This window comes from Moschus berezovskii, chromosome 9, assembly GCF_049115385.1.
Source record: "Moschus berezovskii isolate FMDL1 chromosome 9, NW_MosBer_1.0, whole genome shotgun sequence".
NCBI classification, from domain to species: domain Eukaryota; kingdom Metazoa; phylum Chordata; class Mammalia; order Artiodactyla; family Moschidae; genus Moschus; species Moschus berezovskii.
Genome location: NC_142468.1, coordinates 58756928 through 58774997, shown reverse-complemented (window position 1 = coordinate 58774997; position 18070 = coordinate 58756928). Strand labels below are relative to the sequence as shown.

The window sequence follows — 18070 nt, the reverse complement described above, 5'->3', positions numbered from 1 at the left end:
AGGAGAGAATAACCTCTGTTTAGGAAAAATCTGTGATGGATCTGCCACAAATCAAAGAGAAAGGTCGAGGACTGGGTCGAGTAGAAAGCATTAGTGTGTTCGCCAGTATCCAATTTTCTGTGTGTGTGTGTGTGAGAGAGAGAGAGGAGAGACAGAGATATGTATGCCATTTCCAAAACATGTGGAATGAGATATCCACATGTTTTCTTTTCAGTGCTATGCTAGAGCTAACATTCATCTTTTCTCAACTCTATATTCAGTGACTTCATATTGATAACCCGAAACTGACCATGATGCAAGTTTTATTTAATAAACTTTACTTTTTAGAGCAGCTTTAGGATCAAAGCAAAGCTAAACAGAAGATTCAGAGATTTCCCATTTACCTCCTGATCCCCTGCACCCCCCCACAGCCTCTCCCATTATCAACTTCCCTCACCTCATTTGTCACAACTGATCAACCTACACTGACACATCATTATCACCAAAACCCATAGTTTCCATTAGGGTTCATGCTTGGTGACGAGATTTGAACATTTTACTATTCCCCTCCACAGTAAGAAAATATATTCATATTATTAGTCACAGATTATGCAATATTATAAATTTTATATTTCAGACAACTTAATGATACATTATGTTTCAAAGCTTGCATTTCCCTAATAAGAAAATGAGCATCTTTTCAAATGTTTATTGGTTATTTTCCTCACCTGTAAACTATCTGTTCTTAGCCTTTGCCCATTTTTCCATCGGATGTGTCTTTCTAATTTGCAGGTCTTTTTATAGTATGAGTATTGCTTTTTTGAACTGTTAAAACTGTTTAAAATGCTTTCTCAGTCTTGTACTTATTTACATTATTTAAAATATCTTAGTCTTTTTTACTTTTGGGTTTTGTATCTTGCTTAGAAAGAGCTTTATTATACCAAGACATTAACTATATTATAAATTTCTACTATTTTATTCCCTTCTGATCCTTTTTCTTTTGTATTAAGCCTTTTTTTTGGTGTGTGGGGAGGCGACACTATAGGGCTTATGTGATCTTAGTTCCCTGACCAGGAATCAAACTGGGACTCCCAGCAGTGAAAGCTTAGAGTCCTAACCACTAGACCACTAGGGAATTCTCTTGCATTTAACTCTTTAGTCAAACTTATTATCACAGCACACTTTGAAGTAGAGATTTTTTTTTGGAGGTAGAGATCTAATGCAGATTTTTTTCAAAGCTGGTAGCCCTTCATTTATTTAATCCTTTTTTTACTGTTCAGAAAAGTTTTATGCAACTATAAACATACACCCATACACACACAATGCAGACACACAGGTGTCTTTTCTGGATTCTATTACATTTCATTTATCTATTCCTGTGCCCAAACTATACCTCATTGCTTTAAAAACAACTTTTTATAAAACCACAGTAGTTATCTAATAGGACAAGTTACCCTCACTGCTCATTTTCAAAATTTTCTTAGTTACTTGTCCATGTTTCTACTCCAAATGAATGTATTACTTTAAAAATTAACAAAAATAACAAACCCATTAAAGGGTGGGGCTGGGGGGAGGGCAAATCCTTTACAGTTAAACTCCCCAATTCTCTCAGACCTTTCTGGTTTTGCCCACTTACTTGCTGTGATACTCAGCTAGAGGATCTTCATCTTCCACAATTTTCCTGCCTGCAAAATCAATGGTGATCTTCTTAGAGAGCCGAGAAGCATGTCGAAATTCTCTCAGCTCCTCCTCTCGCTTCTGTATGGCCTCCCGCTCAATTTTGGACAACCACTGGTTAGAATCACTAGCAAAGTAATCTGACTCATCATCAATGACTTGGGTCCTTCGAATGCTAAGGAAAGAAAAAGAACACATGGCAATTAGGTCACCTGTTAACAAACAGGGATTTGACTATTGGGAAGTTGTTACAAGTAGCTCACTCTGAAATGCTGTCCTGAAGTTTATTTCAAATGTAGATGCTCCAGAATGTTTCCAAAGCAGGGTCAAGCTCTGATTTCCAGCTTCTGTATATACTTTATTCCTACTGCAGGCTCAGCTCTTAGAACAAATCTCACCCTTGGGCAGAAAAAGACACAGCACCATATCCACTGTCCTCCTATTTTCCTATTAGTCCAGCTCTCACCATCTTATAACTGGGCTTATGGGTCATTTTGCTGCCTCTGAGTTCATGTCTTGGCAGCTTACTCAATAACCTAGTCTTTCTACGATCTAGACATAGAGTACTCCTGCTAGACCCAGTTGCTGCCACTTCGCTTAGAAACTGAATTTCCATCCTGGACTCTCAGTCCTGGAGCTTATTCTTAGGATATCTTATTACTGCATTACTACTACATGTCAGTTTCCACCACCTCCTCCACCCCCTCCCTAACCTCATCCCCAGTCCCTCACTATACAAGTGCCAAGTTCCAAGATAAGACAATCAGGCTTATTTCTAAGATCATACCAACAAAGAAATTAAGAACTAGAGGGAATCCTAATGACCCAACTCTCTCCTTCTATAGATAATAAACCTGGGCCTCAAAGTAGTTAAGTGACTACTCTAAAATCACAAAATCAGTCTCAAAGGAATAATTACTAATTAGTGATATACACAGGCACAGTGCAATACTGCAAATCAGATTCTGATTTCAATTTTCCAGGACTTGGCTGGAATTATAAAAGCTTTAAAAGAGACTGAGAGTGGTCCTATACACAAACTTATATAATGAAATTGGTGCCCTTGGAAACACACTGGCATAAGGGAAACATCAATAGGGAGAGACTCTTTTCCAGTTTCTGTTTATCAAAAAATGTACTCTATTTCTAATGATAAATTTCACTGAGTAAGGGTAAAAGTGATATTTAAAAATCTTGTGACGGGCTTACTTAGGGAATAGCTTTCAAAGTATATCTCATGTATTCCTAGCAAATGATTTGGAAGTAGTAGGTGCATATAACCAAAGGATTATAATGCCAGGAACAGACATATTCAGTTGCGACAGTAAGAGATTCAGGGTCTTTCTAAGGATTCCCACATGGCTACTTGAGAAGTGAGCATACACGTCTTATTCAAACATTCTTTACCATTAATTGGGTTTCAACACATATTTTGCCCAAAAGAAGAAAAAAAATTAGAACTAACAAATCCATAAACCTGTCTCCTAGAGAGGTGACAGGGCTAAATGACAAAAGCACAGGAGTATAAAACTCAATTTAGGGGCATTATTAAATCATAAAATAAATTTACTGTCAAAGGAAAAAGGGAGAGTAAGTCATGTGTCCCCATGAGATGGTATTAACATTCTCCCAGAGACAGTTTCTTATGGAGTATCAGCATATGTTGACTGAATTAATGAACGGCTTCGAGTAAAACAAGTGGGAAATTCCATCCAAATCAACTTTCCGGGGGGTACACTAGCATTTGCCAAGAAACAAAACATGTTGCAGGCTAGGTCCTCTTGATGGGAGCCTATCTTAGTCAAACATGATTCAAAAACAAGCGGTTGACCTCCTACCGCATTTGCTCTTCTTTTGCTGTAAGTAAAGCACCAAAATGATGGACTACTCTATTTCTTAGCCTTTTTAATTCTAACCACATCATACCTAGTTCTGTCAAACTCTAACAGCTTGTCTTTATGCTTGATAGCCTTCTCCAGGCCAGATTTAAATCGCAGTTCTTGATGAGGAAGAAGGTCCTTGGTAGAGATGTCCACTTTCCCAGAATTGTCTGTCCCTGAAATTCAATAAGGAAATCAAATGGTGTCAGCGTATCATACAAAGTAGCTGTATCATGTGCAGCAAAGAAAAAAATATCAGAAGGTGTGGCTGTGTCACTAATGATAGCCTTCATTTTAATGGAAAACAAACAGGCACCACAGGCATCAAGCAGCATTTGAAACATAGTAAGTTCTCAATCAATGTTAAGGATCCACTTCTTTCCTTATGGGAATGTGAATTACTAAGGGTAACAGACTGTTTAGTAAAACAACATAAAAATGCCTTACAAATGAAAAACTTCATTGAGTAGGGCTGAATATCATCTTTAAACTACTTCTATATATCAAAGTTAAAAACTAAATAACAAAAGGAAAAAAAAGAAGAAATTTCAGGAAAGGAACAGAAATCAATAACGAGAACTTGTCAGATGTTAAAGCAATGAGGATGACTATAAAATTATATATTACTTAATTCTCACAATAGCCTTGTAAGACAGTTTTTATTATTTTTATTTTACGGACAAAGAAACTGAAGTTCAGAAACATAACCAATCTACTTATATTTAAAAAACAACTATGAAATAAAGCAGGAACAAAACATCTGCACAAATGGAAATGGCTGAGTAGACTGTTTTTCCTTTAACTATTTCTGTTATGCTTTGTTGAATTATAAAAAACTGAAGAGGTGCAAAAAACAGAGGATTCCTGTATAACTGACTCATCTTCCTTTAATGTTAGTACCTTATCTTACATAACCATAGTACAATTATCAAAAGTAAGAAATTAACTTTGGTACAATATCATTAACTGAATTACAAACTTTCCTTGGATTTCAACATTTTTTCCACTGATATTGTTTTTCTGTTCAGGGATCCAATTCAAGATCCTACACGGCAATTAGTCGTCCTTTCTCCTTAGTCTCTTTTCAAATTGTGGCAGTTTTTCAGTCCTTCCTTTTCTTTCACGATCACGTACATCTCCAGTTCTTAAACTTTCATCCAATAATTTCAGCATTCATTAGTAGATCCTGCTTGTAGCAATTATTACTACTGTGGTGTAGAAATGATGATTTTTCTGTTCTTATAATTCCTTCATTTTATTAATTAGCATTCTGTAAGAGCAGTCCCTTCTCCCCCATTTATTATTCAGTTAATTCTTATATTCTTCGGGTTATAATCCAATAGTATTATTATTACTATTTTTTTTTTGCGCAATGTTAGGTGGTTTTAATAAGAGTATTTTTTAAAAAATGTTTAGAGAATAAATGAGTCAATAAATTGCATCTTACACACCAGGATACAAGTAAGAGAAACAATCAGTTCAGTTCAGTCGCTCAGTCGTGTCCGACTCTCCGCGACCCCATGAATCACAGCACGCCAGGCCCCCCTGTCCATCACCAACTCCTGGAGTTCACTCAAACTCATGTCCACAGAGTCGGTGATGCCATCCAGCCATCTCATTCTCGGTCGTCCCCTTCTCCTCCCGCCCCCAACCCTTCCCAGCATCAGAGTCTTTTCCAGTGAGTCAACTCGTTGCGTGAGGTGGCCAAAGTACTGCAGTTTCAGCTTTAGCATCAGTCCTTCCAATGAACACCCAGGATCGATCTCCCTTAGAATGGACTGGTTGGATCTCCTTAAACAATCACAGATACAATAATCACACATTCATCACCACAGTGATCCAATGAAAAGACTGCTGCCTACCTGACATGAGCTTCTTCAGTAGTTTCTGGCTCTTATTTGAGTCACGCAGTAAAATATCTCGTTCTTCATGAGTACATACCTAATAAAGTGACAAAACACAAGATCCAATAGTTAAAAGATATTGTTTGCTTGCTATACTTAAAAAGTAACCTCAGATTACACATTAGATACAGCAATAAAATAACTGTCAGTGTTTCTTAATCAAGACAAATATACCAAAAAATATATATCCAAATGAGTTTTGCCCTAGTCGCTTTCCATTTCTTCCTTCTTTTATGAACCATACAAAAAACTGATCTCACTGCAAGTGTCCCTAAATGACTAGTTTAAAAATAAAGGCTAAGACAAAAACTAACCACCACTAATAATACAGAAAAATACATTTTTTAAAAGTCTTCCATTTCTAATCATAAAATTCAAGTCTTAGGAGTGAAATTATAAGCAAGTATCTTATTTATTTATTTTTGGTTGCACCACATGGCAATGGAAGCACAGAGTCTTAACCACTGGACCACCAGGGAAGTCCCGCAAGTGTCTTACTAAAAAGAGTCAAAAAAAGAAGCAAAATACAGTGCCAACAGTGAAAACTAGTCTAGCTTTTATATGTATTTTGTTTCTTTGCCTTCAAACATTACCTACTTGTAAAGTAACAAACTTAATAAGCAAAGAAAAAATTCTGCTATAAAATGACTAAAAGTATAAGAAGGTATTTTACTTCAAAAAAGGAGGTTACTTAAAAACAATTTCATACTAAGCTTAATTAATAAAACTGCAAGACTTCAAGGCCAATCTGCTTTACATTACTTTGTTTCTTAAACAGAAGTATCCAAGGGACCAAACAGAAAACACTGTACTTTCTATCAGTTGCCTGAGTGGCACATGGAGTTCCGGCAGCAGCTGTCGGGTATTTCTCTAGAGAAAAGCCCCACAGGGGAGGATATTTGCTGCTGTTTTCTGAACATTTTTGATATTAGATACTAGATTTTTCAGGTCAACCACTGTCAGTCAACTTATTATCTGAGTATATTGAAAAATTAAAGGCCCCACAAGAGAAGGGAAAACAAAGCTACACAAAATATGCTTTCACCAATAACAAATGCCAATGTTTCTGCCAGTCAGCTCAACTGGCAGAACAAGCCTTCTAGACAACTCACTTGGGTGCTTGTAATTACAGCTACACTTTTGAGATCACTCACTCAGATAATGAAGCATTATGAAAAGAAGGTTTTCTGGAAAAACAAGCTATAATGACCTGAGGATTATGTCACAGTGACTCTGCATCCCTAGAAATATGAGCCACATCTGAGATCTGACAAAACTTTTTGACATTTCAGGCCCTAAAGTTTTCTTGAATTTAATTTAATCTGACACAAGACTTGGGATTCCTCACAATGTATGTGATCAAAGTCCTTCTCACAAATAGTCCTCATTCTAGGGTATCACCTTGGGTTTTTGACTAAAGTTCGTGCTATAAGAATTTACTAGTAGCACAGCACTGTAAATTAACTGTACTTCAATTAAAAAAAATTTTTTTTTAATTTACTGAACACCTTAGGGAAGAAATTTACTAAGAAAAAGAGAACTTACCAGGGGTGTAATAAAGTCAAAAGTATAGTAAAAAACCGAAACCAAACCAAATCTGTAGTAAAACAGGGGAGAAACAATTTACCAGAGAACCACAAAATAAGCAGGGGCCAGAACCCTCTTGTTCACAGACAATCCGCCCACAGATCAGACAGTTGTTGATGAGTTTGTGCTTCTGGCCCAGGCAGTCACAAGGGTGGCGACCTGGAATCAGGACTGCAAGCTTGTCCTGTCCCTCTTTTGTATATAAACTGACGAACTTCGTCTTCTTCTTCAAGGAGCTGCTGTTGTCTTGTGCCTAATTGTACAAATATATCAGAAATAACGTCAAATAATAATGACAATGAAATCAGTCAGGAGAGAAAAACCTCAGTTCTATTCAATACTAACTTATAGGGACTTCCCTAGTGGTCTAGTAGTGAAGACTTCGAGTTCCCACACAGCAGGCATGGGTTCAAATCCTGGTTGGGGAACGAAGATCTCACACCTGAGTGGTGCAGTCAAAAAAAACAAAAACTTCCACAATTTGAAAAGTAGTATCTCAGGGGATTTAACGTGTATTTATTTGATTACTGCCTGGAGAATCCCAGGGATGGGGGAGCCTGGTGGGCTTCCATCTATGGGGTCGCACAGAGTCGGACACGACTGAAGTGACTTAGCAGCAGCAGTAGCATAACCAAACATCCTTGTTTCCCCAGGACTCAGGGGAAATCTCAGAATACAGGATTTTCAGTGCTAAAACCAGGAGAGTCCAGGCAACTAAGGGGACAAACTGGTCACTTAATTTCTGGTAAGGATAAACATTTTTAATGTTTATTGGTCATTTGTATTTTTTCTTTTGCTTATGACACTCTTTGCTCATTTTATTCCAATTAAAAAAAGGCTTAAGACAATTTTTTTTTAAGTTTACATTATTTTGGAAACCCTTCTCCACATGTTCTTGCACGGTCACCACAAATGAATTTTTTGATCACTACTCTTCCATCTTAGCATAACTAAATACCCTGAAAATAAATATTTCTGCTTACTTCATGGGGCTACTTTGGAAGCCAAGAGAGACTATGAAAGAACTTTAAATGCTAAATAACGATGACAGTGGTGGTAGCAGTGAATGTCCTAAAATAGGAACATCTTAAAACAGCTAGAGTTCAAATTCTTTTTTTTTTTTTTTTTTTAGCACTTACAATTTTATTTTCAGTGTAATAGGACAGGGATTGTTATTTCCATTTTATAGGTAAAAAATTAAACTATAATATTTGACTAATGCAGGGTTCCATAAGAAAGTGAAAAGAGTTCAAATTCTTTCAGTACAAACTCACAAAAAATGTTGAAATTGAAGCCCTGGTGCATTTCCTTAAATATTTCCTATTGTAGCTATCTATTTATAATCTCTAAAAGATATCCTTATAATACTAATTTAATCAAGCGGTAAAAAAAAAAAAACTACCATATAGAAAGGAATATGCCATCACAAACCATTCAATATCACAGTAATTCAAGACTATGCTCCAACCGGTAATGCTGAAGAGGCTGAAGTTGAACGGTTCTATGAAGACCTACAAGATCTTTTAGAACTAAAACCCAAAAAAGAGGTCCTTTTCATTATAGGGAACTGGAATGCAAAAGTGGGAAGTCAAGAAACACCTGGGTAACAGGCAAATTTGGCCTTGGAATACAGAATGAAGCAGGGCAGGCTAATAGAGTTTTGCCAAGAGAACGCACTGGTCATAGCAAACACCCTCTTCCAACAACACAAGAGAAGACTCTACATATGGACATCACCAGATGGTTAATACCGAAATCAGATTGATTATATTCTTTGCAGCCAAAGATGGAGAAGCTCTATACAGTCAGCAAAAACAAGACCAGGAGCTGACTATGGCTCAGATCATGAAATCCTTATTGCCAAATTCAGACTTAAATTGAAGCAAGTAGGGAAAACCACTAGACCATTCAGGTATGACCTAAATCAAATCCTTTATGATTATACAGTGGAAGTGAGAAATAGATTTAAGGGACTAGATCTGATCAACAGAGTGCCTGATGAACTATGCACAGAGGTTCGTGACATTGTACAGAAGACAGGGATCAAGATCATCCACATGGAAAAGAAATGCAAAAAAGCAAACTGGCTGTCTGGGGAGGCCTTACAAATAGCGGTGAAACGAAGAGAAGCAAAAAGCAAAGGAGAAAAGGAAATATATAAGCATCTGAATGCAGAGTTCCAAAGAATAGCAAGGAGAGATAAGAAAGCCTTCCTCAGTGATCAGTGCAAAGAAATAGAGGAAAACAATAGAATGGGAAAGACTAGAGATCTCTTCAAGAAAATCAGAGATACCAAGGGAACATTTCATGCAAAGATGGGCTCGATAAAGGACAGAAATGGTATGGACCTAACAGAAGCAGAAGATATTAAGAAGAGGTAGCAAGAATACACAGAAGAACTGTACAAAAAAGATCTTCACGACCCACATAATCATGATGATGTGATCACTCACCTAGAGCCAGACATCCTGGAATGTGAAGTCAAGTGGGCCTTAGAAAACATCACTGCGAACAAAGCTAGTGGAGGTGATGGAATTCCAGCTGAGCTATTTTAAATCCTGAAAGATGATGCTGTGAAAGTGCTGCACTCAATAAGCCATCAAATTTGGAAAACTCAGAAGTGGCCACAGGACTGGAAAAGGTCAGTGTTCATTCCAATTCCAAAGAAAAGCAATGTCAAAGAATGCTCAAACTACCGCACAACTGCACTCATCTCACACGCTAGTAAAGTCATGCTCAAAATTCTACAAGCCAGGTTTCAGCAATACGTGAACCGTGAACTTCCAGATGTTCAAGCTGGTTTTAGAAAAGGCAGAGGAACCAGAGATCAAATTGCCAACATCTGCTGGATCATGGAAAAAGCAAGAGAATTTCAGAAAAACATCTATTCCTGCTTTATCGACTGTGCCAAAGCCTTTGACTGTGTGGATCACAATAAACTGTAGAAAATTCTGAAAGAGATGGGAATACCAGACCACCTGACCTGCCTCTTGAGAAACCTGTATGCAGGTCAGGAATCAACAGTTAGAACTGGACATGGAACAACAGACTGGTTCCAAACAGGAAAAGGAGTACATCAAGGCTGTATACTGTCGCCCTGCCTATTTAACTTATATGCAGAGTACATCATGAGGAGCGCTGGGCTGGATGAAGCACAAGCTGAAATCAAGATTGCCAGGACAAATATCAATAACCTCAGATATGCAGATGACACCACCCTTATGGCAGAAAGTGAAGAGGAACTAAAAAGCCTCTTGATAAAAGTGAAAGAGGAGAGTGAAAAAGTTGGCTTGAAGCTCAACATTCAGAAAACTAAGATCATGGCATCTGGTCCCATCACTTTATGGGAAATAGATGGGGAAACAGTGGAAACAGTGTCAGATTTAATTTTGGGGGGCTCCAAAATCACTGCAGATGCTGATTGCAGCCATGAAATTAAAAGACGCTTACTCCTTGGAAGGAAAGTTATGACCAACCTAGATAGCATATTAAAAAGCAGAGACACTACTTTGCTAACAAAGGTCCATCTAGTCAAGGCTATGGTTTTTCCAGTGGTCATGTATGGATGTGAGAGTTGGACTGTGAAGAAAGCTGAGCGCCGAAGAATTGGTGCTTTTGAACTGTGATGCTGGAGAAGACTCTTGAGAGTCCCTTGGAGTGCAAGGAGATCCAACTAGTCCATTCTAAAGGAGATCAATCCTGGGTATTCATTGGAAGGACTGATGCTAAAGCTGAAACTCCAATACTTTGGCCACCTCATGTGAAGAGTTGACTCACAGGAAAAGACTCTGAGGCTGGGAGGGATTGGGGGCGGGAGGAGAAGGGGATGACCGAGAATGAGATGGCTGGATGGCATCACCGACTCGAGGGACCTGAGTTTGAGTGAAGTCCGGGAGTTGGTGATGGACAGGGAGGCCTGGCGTGCTGCAATTCATGGGGTCGCAAAGAGTCGGACATGACTGAGTGACTGAACTGAACTGAGCACTCTTTAAAATTCATGCACTTGTTTCAAGTTGCCATTCTAGACCAATGTATACCCCTTGCTCTCTGAAATGTATCAGGTGTTTCATCTTTTCCATAGAACCAGAAAAAGTCTCATTTTCTGAGCACTCACCTTGGCCAAATCAAAAGGTGTTTTGACCTCTGTGGTTGTATCAGGTTCAGTAAATGCAGGAGCTTCCTGTTTGTTTCTGCCTTTCCGCCTACTCCTCTTCAGCTGGTCTCCTGATCTCTGGCCATCTAACATTTATTTAAAGAAGAAGAAAAAGATATGTGTGTGTGTGTATGTACATAGATAGATTGGAAATAGTAGGATTCACTGGTAAGTTAATAGCTAATAAAAGGAAGGCAATGCTTAATATTTAGAGTCAAGAAGTCAGGCAGGTTTTTAAATTATCTCTTCCTCTCAAATCAAATTAAATTCAAACTATCATTTTTCAAGATTATAGTTAATGATAAAGACTACTGGGTAACATTAAGAAGTTAAATTATACTTACGGCTGATTTACATTGCATGACAGAAACCAACACAACACTGTAAAGCAATCATCTTCCAAGTTAAAAAAAAGAGTATAAAAATTTTTTAAAAAAGAAGTTAAATTAAATAGAAATCCCTGGTTTCCCAGTGGTTAGGACTCTCCAGTTTTCACTGCCAGAGCTCAAGCCTTGGTCGGGGGAACGGAGGTACCCCAAGTCATGTAGTACAGCCAAAAACACAGAAGTTAAATTAAAATCTGACATTTTAGACTCTATAATAATAATGACTTATTTAGTTTGGTGCTCATCTTTAGCACTGTTTAACTTATTAGTTACTTGTAAATGCTACTCATACCGAAACCGGTCAACATTTACTTACATTATTGTATAATGTTTTTCTTTAATCCATGTTTTAAAATTTTCAAGTTATTCTGAAGCTACAACTGTATCTACAAACAAGTATTTTTGTGATATTTTCTAAGTTGAAAAAGTCTGAACTAAAACAATATTCATTACAGACCAAGTAGAACTGAATTTGGGCTTCCCAGGTGGCTCAGTGGTAAAGAATCCACCTGCTAATGGAGGAGACTCAGGTGTGATCCCTGGGTGAGAAAGACCTCTTAGAGGAAAAAATTACAACCCACTCCAGTATCCTTGCCTGGAGAATTCCATGGACAGAGAAGCCTGGAGGGCTACAGTCTATGGGGTTGCCAAAGAGTTGGACATGACTTAGCAACTATACAAGAGAACTGAACTAAAAACATGTAACACGATTCTGCTTAAGTTAGCTGTGAGGGAATATGGGGTGATAGAACATATGTGGCCCTATAAACCAGCCAATTTACCAATATTTCAACCTTTAATTTATTTAAGTTAATCACATTAACTTAACCTACCATCTTTCTTGAAGGACTGCTGCAGAGCATCGGAAGTCAACTCCTGATCACTCTTTTGCCATTTGGTTACAAGCTCTTCTATAAATTGACCTTTTTTGCCCTCATTTCCCTGAAGGAGGTCAGTAACATATTCTCGTATCTCTTCAGCACTCTCAATTGACAAAACATACCTCAAGAAGCAAAGAAATAAGTTGTTAAAACAAAGTTAGTTTATACTATGTTTTTCAATAATCATAACAGAGATCAGGGTTGTTAAAAACATTTATTAATCCATTAGAGTGTTTATTTTGAGTCAAGTTCAAGGTTAGATGCTAAGGATATAAATTTGATTAGGACAAAGACTAAAGCCAACTAGTTCATAATCTAATTTTCATGTTATCTTCTTATATTTCTAGAATCAAATCAGTGTTTTGAAAATAGGCCTGTGGGGCTGTCCTTAACATAGAAACACTTTTTAACCTATATGGGAAAATAACTTGAAAAAGAATATATAGGTGTAACTGAATCACTTGCTATACACCTGAAACTAACAAATTTTATTTCTAGAATCAAATTAGTGTTTTGAAGCTAGGCTTGTGGGACTTTCCTAAACATAGAAATACTTTCTAACTGGGAAGATAACTTGAAAAAGGATACACACACACACACAGATACATATATATATATGCTGCCGCTGCTAAGTCGCTTCAGTCGTGTCCGACTCTGTGCGACCCCATAGACGGCAGCCGACTAGGCTCCGCTGTCCCTGGGATTCTCCAGGCAAGAACACTGGAGTGGGTTGCCATTTCCTTCTCCAATGTGTGAAAGTGAAATCGCTCAGTCGTGTCTGACTAGTAGTGACCCCGTGGACTGCAGCCCACCAGGTTTCTCTGTCCATGCGATTTTCTAGGCAAGAGTACTGGAGTGGCTTGCCATTGCCTTCTCTGATATATGTATATATATATATAACTAAATTACTTTGCTATATACCTGAAACTAACATAGCATTGTTAATCAACCAGACTCCAACATAAAATTAAGTGTATGAAATAAGTTTTTGTTTTATTATTTTTTAAATTTCTCTACTCTGATAGCAGAATTTTTAACATTTTGACAAACATTTTTGAAGGTCACAGAATAACAAAAATACTGTCTTTGGTTTTTTAAAATTAAGATCACTTTGCAGGGTCTAAGCCTGCACAGTCATTTTTATGGTTCCATACTACCGCGCAAAGCAAGAACTACCTATGTCTTCATTGAGGAATGGTTACAAAGCTACACGTATTTGTAAAATTGATCAAATTTTACGTTTGAACAAGTGACTATTGAACAAAAATTACATCTCAATAAACTGTTAAAAATCACTGCTTTTTTTTAAAAACATAAGAATACTTTCCATAACTACATATCTGCAGTCATTGTATTTTCCTAGGAACAATACAAAGTACTTAATTTTTATACTGTAAAACTTAAAATCTTTCTTTTTTTGCTAAAAATATGTATACTACAAGCTAACCAGTTACTGATTTAACATTCTTAAAAATTATCAATTAAAATTAGCAAAAAAAAAGATTAGCATCATATCAGAATGAGCAGATCTACTTTAAGAAAATAGGATGAAGGATTTCTAAAAGTGAAATCTAAAAGGGGTAAGAGTACAAGTCAGTACTTTTCTAGATACCAATCAGACAATATATTAAAAGTGCCTTAAAAACAATCCAGTAATTCCATTTACAGAAGTCTAAGAAATAAGAGGGGCTACCCTGGTGGCTCAGAGGTTAAAGCGTCTGCCTGCAATACGGGAGACCCGGGTTCAATCCCTGGGTCGGGAAGATTCCCTGAAGAAGGAAATGGCAACCCACTCCAGTATTCTTGCCTGGAGAATCCCATGGCTACAGTCCACGGGGTCGCAAAGAGTCGGACATGACTGAGCGAGCGACTTAACCTTAACAAATAAGAGACAAAGGAATTTATGCAAAAATGTTAACTATATCATTATTTGAGTTAGCGAAAAACTGGAGGCTATTTAAACCTTCATTAATGGAAGGGCAAATGAATTCAAGTTTTTGGACTTTACAAAATCAAATAACGCAGTCACTAAAAGTGAAATGTTTGAATAATAATTATTTTTTTTAATCACTAACTTGTTTACGTTATTATTATTATTTTTTACCATGCCGCCAGGCTTGAGGGATCTTAGTTCCCGAACCAGGGATTAAACTGTGCCCTCAGCAGTGAAAGCCTGGAGTACGAACTATTGGACCCCCAGGGAATTCCCTGAATAGTTACTATTACTTGAGAAAAAAATGCTCTCATATAAATTGAAATAGTAGGACAACCCATACAGTATATGATCTCAATTGCTATAAAAGGAATGAGTATATCCATACACTTGTGTGCAGGAAAAAGGCTTCTTTTTTGTAGAAAACCTTCTAAGGTTACACATTAAAATGATTACCACTAACAGAGATGATTAAAAACAGTTGGGTTTGTTTTTATTTTCTTTATTCCTTTACAACGAATATATTTTGGAAATGTATTACAATATGAATAGGAAAAAACATTAAGAGAGAAATAGTGTTATCTCTGGATTATGGTTTTATGGTAATCTTGGTTTCCTCCTTTACCCTTTGCTGATTTTTTTTGTTTGTTTTCTACAGTGACTATGTTACATCATTAGAGAAGTGAAAAAATACAGATATCAACCATGACATTACATGATCTGAGGAAACTGTAATATAGACACACTGGTATGAGATGCAAGAAAAAGTATTACAATAATGCTATATTCTTTGAATTTAAAAAAAATCATGTAATTGTCCCATCCTTGGTAGTAAATGTACTAGGTTCTTTACTTAATGTAGTGGTTGATTTGCAGAGTCAGAATCTATAAGAGAACAAACCTGTGCCTTTGGGCCTCCTTAAGAGCATCTTCTAATCAAATACAAATTTTTACAAAACAGACAACTGTTTTTAATGAATTTTAAGGTTTAACCAACTTGATCCCCAAACTTACTAGGCCCCATTAAAAGATTAATTGGTATCAAGTATTCAGAGAGCTGCAAAGAACCTCAAAGTATCATTTAACTCTGGAATATGCAAGGCACTAGGAAATTACTTAAAGAGTTTTAGAAACAATTGAATAACTGTAATTTTAAATATTAATAAAGAGCAACATACATCCAAATGTGTTAAACATCAAATCTTAACAAAACAGATCCAACCAAAACTAATGCAGACTGTGGAACAAGGTTTATTTTGCTAACTCTGTGTACAGACCTTCAGTTCAGTTCAGTCGCTCAGTCGTGTCCGACTCTCCGCGACCCCATGAATCACAGCACAGCAGGCCTCCCTGTCCATCACCAACTCCCGGAGTTCACTCAAACTCATGTCCACAGAGTCGGTGATGCCATCCAGCCATCTCATTCTCTGTCGTCCCCTTCTCCTCCCGCCCCCAACCTTTCCCAGCATCAGTCTTTTCCAGTGAGTCAACTCGTCACATGAGGTGGCCAAAGTATTGCAGTTTCAGCTTTAGCATCAATCCTTCCAATGAACACCCAGGATTGATCTCCTTTAGAATGAACTGGTTGGATCTCCTTGCAGTACAAGAGACTCTCAAGAGTCTTCTCCAGCACCACAGTACAGACCTTAATGTCCAATAAATGAATCACTGACTAGGAAGGTAACAGCTTTATGCTGTCTTTTTAAAAAATTCAGGCTACTTGTGTCAAACTGTTCAAGTTAGCACACTATTATAGTATATCTGGGTAATTCTCAATTAAATATCAAGCAAGACAAGGCACAGCAAATCTACACAGCAAATGCTTTCATCATGGCATCATAGCTTGTTGTGCAATAGCTAGTGAAAACCTAGAAGTGGTTCTAATGGCAGCTTTAGGGCTTGTTTTACGTTTTGGACAATTCTTGTCAAACTTATATTTATAAATATTTTTAAATACAAGCAAGTGTACAGTCATACTTAGTACTGCAACTTTAAAGCAGAAATTTCTGATCACTCTTTCAACTATGTGGATAAGTTTAACTGAGGAAAATCTAAGGCTGCAAAATGAGCTATTAAACCACAATCTATGAGAATTAGAATTTTCCTAATACTGTATAAACAACATAATACAACTGGATTCTGAGACTGAGAACTACCCAAATAGTTCCCAATAGCCTGCAACTATACAAACTCCATTGTTGATTCATCAAAAATAGCCTCAATCTTTTTTAACTGATAGATTTTTTTTTCTGTTTAGTATATTACAAAGCTTTATTTCATTTGACAGCATTCCACTGCTTGAAAAAATGTCTGAAAACTACTTAACTTGATCTTGCCTTCAAAGAAGGGTAAAGCCAAGCCATACAATTTGGCTGGATTGGTTTTCTATTTTTTAATCTTAAAAAATATCTTTAAATATTTAAAATTTAAAAAAACTGACATATAGTTGATTTACAATTTTGTGTTAGTTTCAGGTGTACAGCAAAGTGACTTAGATATGTACTTTTTTTCAGATTCTTACGGGTTCATTCCCTGGGTTGGGAAGATCCCCTGGAGAAGGAAATGGCAACCCACTCCAGTATCCTTGGCCTGGAAAATCTCATGGACAGTGGGGCCTGGTGGGCTGCGGTTCATGGGGTCGCAAAGAGTCAGGCACGACTGAGCGACTAACACTTACTTACAAGATATTTAATATAGTTCTCTGTGCTATATAGTAAATCGTTGTTCAACTATTTCATATATAGTGATATGTATTTGTTAATTCCACACTCTTAATTTATCCCCTTCCCCTTTCCCTCTGGTAACCATAAGTTTAGTCTTCTATGTCTGTGAGTCTGTTTCTGTTTTGTAAATAAAAGTCATTGATGTTACTTTTTAGAATTCCACATATAAGTCATACAATATTCACTTAACTGGGATTTTTTGATAATCTATTACCGGAGGCATTGGGGGCGGGAGGAGACGGGGACGACAGAGAATGAGATGGATGGATGGCATCACCGACTCTGTTGGACATGAGTTTGAGTGAACTCCGGGAGTTGGTAATGGACAGGGAGGCCTGGCATGCTGTGATTCATGGGGTCGCAGAGAGTCGGACACGACTGAGCGACTGAACTGAACCTCTCCTTGCCAACAAGCCTATTTTCTCCCAAACTCAGAAATTCACCTAACTTTCTACAAAAGCCCTACAGCTGCAATTTAAGTTTCAGCATCAATGAGCAAGGAGCCAAATCAAGAAACACTTCTAGGTTCTTAAGTCCACTTTTTGTAGAAAATTTTCCCTATTCTTGAACTCTGCACTGACACCTACCTATCTTTTAGTTCTCAAGTTAAATTCATCCCTTGCAATTAATCTGATGAGTTTCTCAAACCTTAATCAGACTCCTTTTTCCGATGCTCCCCAATACCCTGCACTTCCTTCACCTTAGCACTCATCAACCATCTGTGCTGTCCCAGCACTTGGTATGCAGTAACAAAAAAAAAAATACTTAAATTAATTACAAGCAGATATTAAATCAAGTCACCACTTCCACTTCACAAGAATCATTAATTGTTAGATAATTAGTGCGAATTATTCATTTTACAGATGTACAGAAACTAAGGTACAAAATTGGAACCTAAGTTGCCTAAGCTTTCGAAACTGGTGAATAACCACAGAAAACAGAACCAGGGATTCCCAAGTCAGGAGGT

At 37.2% G+C, this 18070-nt stretch overlaps 1 protein-coding gene across 1 annotated transcript in view; it reads right to left on the bottom strand.

The window, feature by feature from the left end:
• Window positions 1-18070, bottom strand: part of TRIP4 (thyroid hormone receptor interactor 4) — a 54356-nt gene that overhangs the window by 35658 nt on the left and 628 nt on the right. The window contains exons 2-7 of the mRNA XM_055437454.2: window positions 12400-12569; window positions 11142-11266; window positions 7068-7280; window positions 5399-5477; window positions 3583-3712; window positions 1616-1831 (exon numbers count right to left, since the gene is read on the bottom strand). Of these exons, the coding sequence (XP_055293429.1) occupies window positions 1616-1831; window positions 3583-3712; window positions 5399-5477; window positions 7068-7280; window positions 11142-11266; window positions 12400-12569 (933 nt within the window). The remainder of the gene's footprint in view (window positions 1-1615; window positions 1832-3582; window positions 3713-5398; window positions 5478-7067; window positions 7281-11141; window positions 11267-12399; window positions 12570-18070) is intronic.